At 36.2% G+C, this 8,141-nt stretch overlaps 1 protein-coding gene across 1 annotated transcript; it reads right to left on the bottom strand.

Annotated features, from left to right (window-relative positions):
• Nucleotides 1–556: 556 nt before the first annotated feature.
• On the bottom strand, nucleotides 557–7,513 carry LOC133882257 (ribosome biogenesis protein BOP1 homolog). The gene is made up of 18 exons (XM_062321386.1): nucleotides 7,231–7,513; nucleotides 6,620–6,697; nucleotides 6,162–6,272; nucleotides 5,900–6,054; nucleotides 5,618–5,735; nucleotides 5,400–5,501; nucleotides 5,037–5,193; nucleotides 4,798–4,906; nucleotides 4,604–4,706; nucleotides 4,306–4,456; nucleotides 4,080–4,212; nucleotides 3,870–3,976; nucleotides 3,492–3,562; nucleotides 3,278–3,338; nucleotides 2,213–2,440; nucleotides 1,964–2,048; nucleotides 1,523–1,701; nucleotides 557–897 (listed from the first exon to the last, which is right to left on the bottom strand). Exons 1-18 carry the CDS (start codon nucleotides 7,396–7,398, stop codon nucleotides 812–814), a joined length of 2,202 nt encoding a protein of 733 aa, XP_062177370.1. The 5' UTR covers nucleotides 7,399–7,513; the 3' UTR covers nucleotides 557–811.
• Nucleotides 7,514–8,141: the final 628 nt, after the last annotated feature.

The following is an 8,141-nucleotide window of genomic DNA, read 5'->3' as shown; positions in this document are numbered from 1 at the left end:
AACTCAGCTGGGATCTCAGCTAGAGTTATAATAAGATCTGTTTGGTTCCCGGAAATGGTATGTACATGTTTGTAAAATCAAATGTATTACAAGCTACGTGATTTGGTCATCTAAATCAAAAGGCTACAAGGTGCTTCACTTTGCATCCAAACAGATCAAAACATATTTGAACATGTAAAATACAGTAAAAGGCCAAAGCTGAAATTAGTTCCTTTCTTTAAAGGTTCTAGCTGAAGAATGTCTTTAGAATATTGGAAAGCATTGCTCACAATGTTTGTGTTTTTTCTTTTTTGAATAATAATTTATTAAAAAGAAAAAAAACAATTAAGAATGACTGTCTGCAATGTTTATGTTAACCTTGTCTGATGCAATATTATCAAATGCCTTCCATTAAGATGTCCTTGATCATCAGAATGCAACTAAGGGTTAGTATAATAATGTCAAAGCATGCTTGTAAACCAGCAATTAAGAATGGATCAATTTTAGTTTTCCATTAAAAACCACATTTAGAAAAAATGTAGGCTTACTAATCATAATTTGAGAGGTCAATCAAGGGTTTAGAAACAGAGATTGAGACATTCTTCCCAAAAGAATAATAATAATGACAAAAAACTGAATAATAAGTTACATGCTCTGTCAAAATTATAATTGAGCCAAGTTCAACAAACATATATGACACAAAACTGGAGCCCGAAACTAAATTAATGCCTCTCCCCAGCTAAAAAATAGTATATTCGCAACAAAAATTTGCGATGCCTCCCCGGGGACTCATTTTGTTTGCAGTATCTTTAGGAGATGTCACTTTACCTTCTTAATGACAGTAAAGTTTGATCACAGAATCAGCACCTGCGGTGAATAACCAGGGTTGCCTAGGATGGAACTTACAATCCATTACACCTGCAGTACAACCATAATCAATGACAATGGTATCAGTTTCTAATCAACATGACACAAGCAATGCCAAATAATACTATAACATAAAAATGATATCAAATGCAGACATAATTGTGACTCGACCGAGTACTGATATGACTAGGAATTTGACCCACTACATTTGCTTTTTATCTCTTGACAGTTGCATCAGTTACAATCCTATACTAATTGATCAAAATAAATCGCTTGTTATCTAGTTGGATAGAATTATGATGTCTAATACAATGAAGCATTTAATTAACGTTGACTTAATCCTGTCATCCACAGAGCATGCCAAAATCCAGAACCAGGTGAAACAGAATATTGTTGTGCAAGGTCATGATTTGAGCTGGGCCTGATACTCATAAAGAAAATTGGTCAATAGAATTGAGTCCCAAATCAAGTTCTGTATACTTGGTTTCCAACCAAGATTTTAATACAGAAATACATACAAGCACAGATGTGTTCGTGTGTGCGCGACTATCTTCAGTATGGTAAAAATATATATTTTCTTTAGACAGTCCAACCATTGCTATTTATCCTTGCAATCTTCATTCCCTCCCAACAAAACAACCAGAGGATAACAATAATAAATACTCAAAGCTCTCACCTCTCCCATTTGAGCTTGCATGTCCTCGGAGAATTTCAAGTGGGACAACCAGAGGATTCTGGTTAAGATCCGAATAAACCGTGCCATGGAAAACATATGCAGTGCCATCATCAGAGCATGAAGCAAATAGGGGATATGAGCGATGGAAAGCCACATTGGTAATGTCTTTTGGATGACACCTGAAATTCCAAACATCAAGAAAAATGTATCACCCTACTAACAAGATATATATATATAGCTGACGAGTGGAATCCAAAAATTTGTTGTATATTTCAAATTTAAACCATCACATCAATCAAAAACAGGATATTTAGCATAATCATTTCAGAAAAAAGAAAAAAGGTTTTTCATTTGAGGAAAGGAACAACATTTTCCACATAGAGATATATTTTATCAATTTATTTCTATTCGTCATTATTTTGCTAAGGTGCTGTGACTTACTTTAGAACTCTGTAAGGTTGAGATGAAAGATCCATGTCAAACCAACACAATTTTCCCTCTCTGCTCCCCACAATTACATTATCACCTGCACGGAAAGCACACCTCAGATATATTGCGAAGATGATTGACACTAACACTTGCTTGCATTCTAAAATATAAAAGCAAAATGAAAAACTAATCTAATAACATTAGCATTCATCCCCACAATAAAACATGCAATATAATCAAGGAATAAAAATGGAAACATACCCCCAGGATGAACAGCAATGGAAGAGACTTCACGCAATCCAGTCTCGAGCTTTTTGATGAGTTTTTGCTCCCGCAGATCATATACACGAACAGTTTTCTTTGTAGAGATGAAAAATATAGAACGAGTAGGATGGAACACTACTGAAACTGGAAGTCCGTGCAACTTGAAAGGAATTCTTTGGGTATGCTTCTTGGAGAGCTGGTGTATAAGAACAGCTTTTGATTCACGTAATTAACAAGTCAAGAAAACCCAGTAAGATGTTCAATGATAAATCCATATTATCAGTCCACACTCACCTCTAAGCAGGAAATGAGACATACTCCGATTCTCAGATGATGACATGTCAAATTAAAGCACACCTTTCTTTATTACTTGGACCCATGCGTGCAACCAGGGGGTGTCAGTATGTGTGGGAGTGTGGGTCGCATACACGTCGGTAGGTGTATGCCGGTAGGTCTAATATGACATTATCACCAAATCTCAGTTCACACGGACTCAACCGCATTCTATTGTTTTGATTTCTTTTCTTTTCTTTTCTTTTCTTTTCTTTGCTAAGTAAACTGAAGTTCTACCTTGAGTAAAATATGGTTTCTTCAAAAGCTTACTACACACAGGTAACACAGCCACTTTGTTTGAAATATCCATGCAAGAATGAAACATGTTGAAAAATGTGCCTAAAGAGCATCTCGTGAACCATCAGTGTATAACTCAATCCTATTGAACACGTCTAACAACAGCGTAGATCAAAAACGATGAACTAGTTTATATTCTTTCCCCAACCAAAAACAAAATGCCTCATCGGAGTGAAGTAGATAAGAAATAGACGACCTGCCAAGCAGAGACGATGAAAAACCATAAATTCCCAACTGCATCCAACAGTCAAAAAGGAAGCTGATGTCTTCACATTAGCAAAGTTGTCCCATATATCAAATTAAGAGGTAAAAATAATGACTGAATAATTTTAAATGACTGGTGGAACAAATGAGAAGACTGTCACTGACAAAATTCATGCATGTCAAATAATAAATGAAAAGATATATTCAAAAACACTGGAAAAAGGATATCAGCTGGCATTACTGTTGAAAGGTAGTCTCCTTTACGATGCCATTCTACCGAAGACACAGTCTGCAACAGCCAAACAAAGCAAGCAATTATATTATATTTTTCATTCCCATTAAACTTCACTTCAGCCTAAATCCACAAGAAAATTCTATTTTAGGATAAAGAAAGGGGGCGGAGGGGTACTGGGTGGTGGAGTTGGTTTTAAAGCTGAAGTACCTTAAAATGCCTTAACCTGATTCCTTCATGCTTATCATCCTGGAGCCAACTTACAATTGACACTTTGTTGCCTAAGCACATGAAAATATTGCGCAAGGGTCAAAAAAATTTGTTTAATACAGGATTTTTTTTTTTGATAAGTATTTATATTAAAAGAAAGGAAGAAATGTAGGGCAAGCCCTCACTCTGGCTGCAGAAAGCTAGAGCAGCAGAACGACCATGGCAGCCCCCAGTTTGATAATGTACGCCTATCGCACTATCGTGCGCCACGATTAAACCTCTCCCGTGGAATACCACGCCACCCCTTCCTCAAGAAGGAAGCGCTCGGCCTCAGGCACTTTTTTCCAGGATATTGAAAGTAATAGATATTTTACAAACCTGAATCATCCGGTGTTTTATCTGTCCCAATATGGAGAAGGTCCTTGATCATTTTCTGCTCTTCTCCATCTCCAAGACCAGTGTCCAAAAGAAGTACATCTTGTCCCCTGCAAAATTCTCACTAGATGAATTCAACTCACAAGCAACACAATCCCCAGCTAAGATAGGAAACCGAAAAAATAAAATAAAATTCAATGTAATGAGCCTTACACAGAGACAGCTAAGATAGGAAGCTCACGCACAGGATTCCATGCTACACACTGAACTGCTTCACCAACATCCCAGACTCTAAGACATCTACCAGTTTCAACCTCCCAGATACGCACAGTGCCATCAAGTGAACCTTTGTGGAGCAAAACAGATTATGAGACTCATATCCAACTATACTCTTTTATTGTATCTGAATGAAAATACAAACAAAGAATAGAATCCAAACCTGAAGCAATCCACTGCCCTGAAGCTTCAGTAGAAATTGACATAACAGCACCCTTGTGACCTTTGTACTCAAGATAACATGTGATAGGGTAAGGCTTAAGATCCCTTCGACTAGGTAACTTGGGCTTCAAAGATTCAGGATCAATATTAATCTGGAACATGAAAAGGATCAATTTTGATTAATTCAATCACCGTCATATGATTAGACCGTACAAAACTAAGGTCTTACAAAGAAAACCATCATTGGTAACTGTATAGCACCAATAAATATTTTCTCCACATTGTGGTCTGTTACTTACACGTTTTTTCCGAACTCGAGGGCACAAATATAGATCCAAACAACGTTCAAAAATGTCCTTAACAGCATTATCATATGCTGGGATACTTCTCAAAGACGTATACCTAACCAAATAGACAGCAATTTAGATGCCTGATGTTCAAATATTATACAAGAGAAGCAAATGGAAATTAATTAAATAGTGTCACATTGTACCTTCTAGGTATAAACTTAGGACGATCTTCCTCATACATCAACTGATAAGAATTAATCTCTTCTTGTGTTGGGATGTATTCTAAAGAAGGGTTGTACGATTCTTCGTGGCCTATTAAGCAAATATAGATTAAAGTCGGTGCTCAAATCCTTCACAGAAATTATCTGATGTAAATTTTTAAAATCCAGACGATGGTTCAATATCCGTACCAGGCAATTTTGTGCAGGAAAAAAATCTATACCTGGCAATTTTGGTTTTGGTGCAGGAATGTAAGCTAAATGATTAGCCTTTTCTGTTGAGCTGGAATCATCTCTCCACAAGGGATAGAAACGCTGTTCTTCTTTTGGCTTGTCAAACTTTATTAATCCCATGCGTATTGCCCGAACAAGCTTAACAACCTGTGATTCATAAGAGAAAGTACAAAGCATGAAATATGGATTTCTACATTTCGCCAGAAAGGAGGCCCAAGCATTTGTTTATTTTAGAACATTGACCATCAAAAGAAAATAAATCTAGGGTTAAAAATAAATAAAGCAGCCAAACTTTGCAAACTCACTACGTTCTTGCATTACAAAGAATCAATACACACTCAAGGATTCCTTACCTTCTTACTTTCCCATTTTGAAGGAATGAACCGCCTCTTCGGCTCTGGAGCATTTGAGAGTGGATGCTTGGCATCATCCCATTTAAACCAATCAACATAAGGCTGCATTTTGAATAAAAAAAATTTAACTTCAAGCATAAAATGATGTATATGATTTGTAAGAATTTAAAATTGATATCCATATATGAAGGAGCATGATATGAATGGGAACTACAGACCGCATAAGGATCAAAGTCAGCATGTGGTGCCTTTCCTTTGAGCAATCTACGAACAAGTTTGAGCTCTTGTTTTGTCACCTCTACTTCCTCATCATTATAATCATCATAGACCTTGAGCCTGAAAAGTAACAAAAGTACACCATAATCAAACATATCCGTTCCCCAAAAAGATCTTTGCTGAAAACTCTTCACTAGTACTTCCAAGGTAGTAAGGTACACCACTATTTCTATCAAAGTGATTACTGCCTAAATTAGATAATAAATAATTACGACTAAACTCACCAATTTTTAGAGTCATCAGCACTTGCAAGAAACGAATCCAATTTATCTTGTCTTTCTTTCTTCTTTATCTTCTTCCCAGCAAGATCATAGCCAATATGTGCCTCATCCTTATACCACTCCAAGGGAACATCTCCAATTGTATTTCGAGAAGGCACCTGTCAAAAGCAAGAACAAATATAGTTGCACAGGCTATACTTGATAACTAAAATTTCATTCATTACAACACTAAAACAAAGCTAAATTAATAAACAAGTCAATCAACCTCGTCTTCAGATGAATCACTCTCTTCAACTCCTTGATGGAGTTCAGAGCTATCGCTTTGACCTTCTTGAGTGTGATCATTGTCCGAGCCGTCTTCTGAGTTGATAACACCCTGCCACAGTTACTCTTGACAATATTAGAAACAGCTGCCCACAAAATCAAGATATTTCCATGCTCCAGAGGAGCATGACATTTCGCACATCAAACAAGAGAAGAAGAGAAAATCTATTTCTTTTTGTATAATTGTGAAGGAAAGGTAGAAAAAGATGAGTAATTAATTTTTTTTTACACTGTGCGTGTGTACGAAAAGTGATGTTCATACATAACAGATAAAACAAGATTCAGATGTTATTTTCTTTACATTCACTGAATTTGATCATTGTGTCTCCTATCTTCTCCAGCACTCTCTTAGCAATTAGGTACAAAAGGAAAAACAAAACCAAGACAATTACCGTGTACCTCATCTCCAGAAGATCCACCTTCTCCGGCTTCTGATTCACTCAACGATTCACCAGAGTCATCACTCTCCGAAAAAACCTAGAACCATCAAATCTAATTCATTTACGTCTTTCAAAAGGCATAGGAGTCCAGCATTCAACAAATAGTATATAAATTTTTACCAAAATACCAGCAAATTTAAAACACCAAAGACACTCATTCTTATATTGCTATCACCCGGCTGCACAATCGAATTATCTTTATAACAATTATAAAAGGAAATGATGCAGAGAAACAACGAAGGAAGCTGAATAACTGCTCGCTAAACTCCGTATGGTTCCAGAGAAAACCGAGGAAAGCAACTCTGACTTATATAAGTCAAAACACAGCTAACCTTCAACAGTTGTACTAAGCTCAATCAGTCAGAGGTCTCAGTTTCTTATATAACCTCATAATAGCTTACAAAACCTAAGCTTTGGAAGCTCTCGGGCGACGACGAGATAATAAAGAAAACAAAACTCAACTTCACACGCAGAGGACAGACAGGAGACCAACTCCTTGCTCAATATTCATGATTTTCTTTCGGTTACTCGAGAAAGTAAAAATTTTCAAGAGAAACAAACAGTGCGTACCTCGTAATCAGAATCATACTCAGAGTCAGAATCAGATGCTACTTGCTGTTGTTGCAGTTGTTCTTGTTGTTGAGGTTTTTCACTGATTGAAGGCTCTTCATTGGATTGAGACTTCGTAAGATTCTTCTTTTTGTTATTCTCCGCCTTGTTCTTCGTCTCCACCCCCATTCCTTCTCTGTCTCTGCTTGTAGACCTCTACGAGACTACAACTACGGACGAGAAGGTGAAGAAGAAGACGAAAGAACAAGTGTAGGGTTTTAGGGCTTAGAAGTACGGGGAGGGTGGTAAGCGTTGTGGGCTTGGGTCAGGCTAATCTGACCCGATATTGATATTATTGCAAGTACAGTGAGCTACGTGAAATAAAAAGTTTAATTTATAAATTACATATAAATCATTATTTTTATTAAACTTTATATTAAAGCTTAGACTAAAATTTTATTAAATGTTTAACTTTATTTTTAAAAGTTATATTTTTATTAGTTGCCTTTTAAAATTTACTTTTTCAAACTTATGTGTTCGCTAGGAGTAAATTCTAGAAGTCTTTTTTGTGTCCCTTAAAAAATGAGTTGACTTTTAAAATTACTATTTGATCAAAATTTAATAATGATCAATTACAAGCCCAATGGTAATTCTAACATTACTCGTTCACTAAACCAAAACCACCACATAAAATACAAATATTAAAGTAGGATGTCTTTTTTTAAAAAAATGATTTCCGTCGTAAAATATTTTCGGCGAAAATCATTTTTTCAGAAAAAATGATTTTATCGAAAATATTTTCAACGTTTGGCTCGTACAAAAAAATTACGAATGGCAAAAAATAGAATCTGGCACCGTCTGGTTGCCGTTGCCGAATTCTAGCAAGCCAGTTTGGTCGGATTCTGGTCGGGCTTTGCCAAATCCAGCAAGAT

The sequence above is a fragment of the Alnus glutinosa genome, chromosome 11 (genome assembly GCF_958979055.1).
Source record: "Alnus glutinosa chromosome 11, dhAlnGlut1.1, whole genome shotgun sequence".
Taxonomy (NCBI): domain Eukaryota; kingdom Viridiplantae; phylum Streptophyta; class Magnoliopsida; order Fagales; family Betulaceae; genus Alnus; species Alnus glutinosa.
This window is presented reverse-complemented; position numbering and strand designations above follow the sequence as displayed.

What these genes read in the sequence shown, in the direction of transcription:
- LOC133882257 (XM_062321386.1), bottom strand. Translation starts at nt 7,398, where the DNA reads ATGGGGGTGGAGACGAAGAACAAGGCGGAGAATAACAAAAAGAAGAAT. An exon ending in GTGGATCTTCTGGAGATGAG is followed by an intron (nt 6,273 to 6,619) that starts GTACACGGTAAT and finishes TAACTGTGGCAG; the next exon opens with GGTGTTATCAACTCAGAAGA. An exon ending in GCTGATGACTCTAAAAATTG is followed by an intron (nt 5,736 to 5,899) that starts GTGAGTTTAGTC and finishes GTTACTTTTCAG; the next exon opens with GCTCAAGGTCTATGATGATT.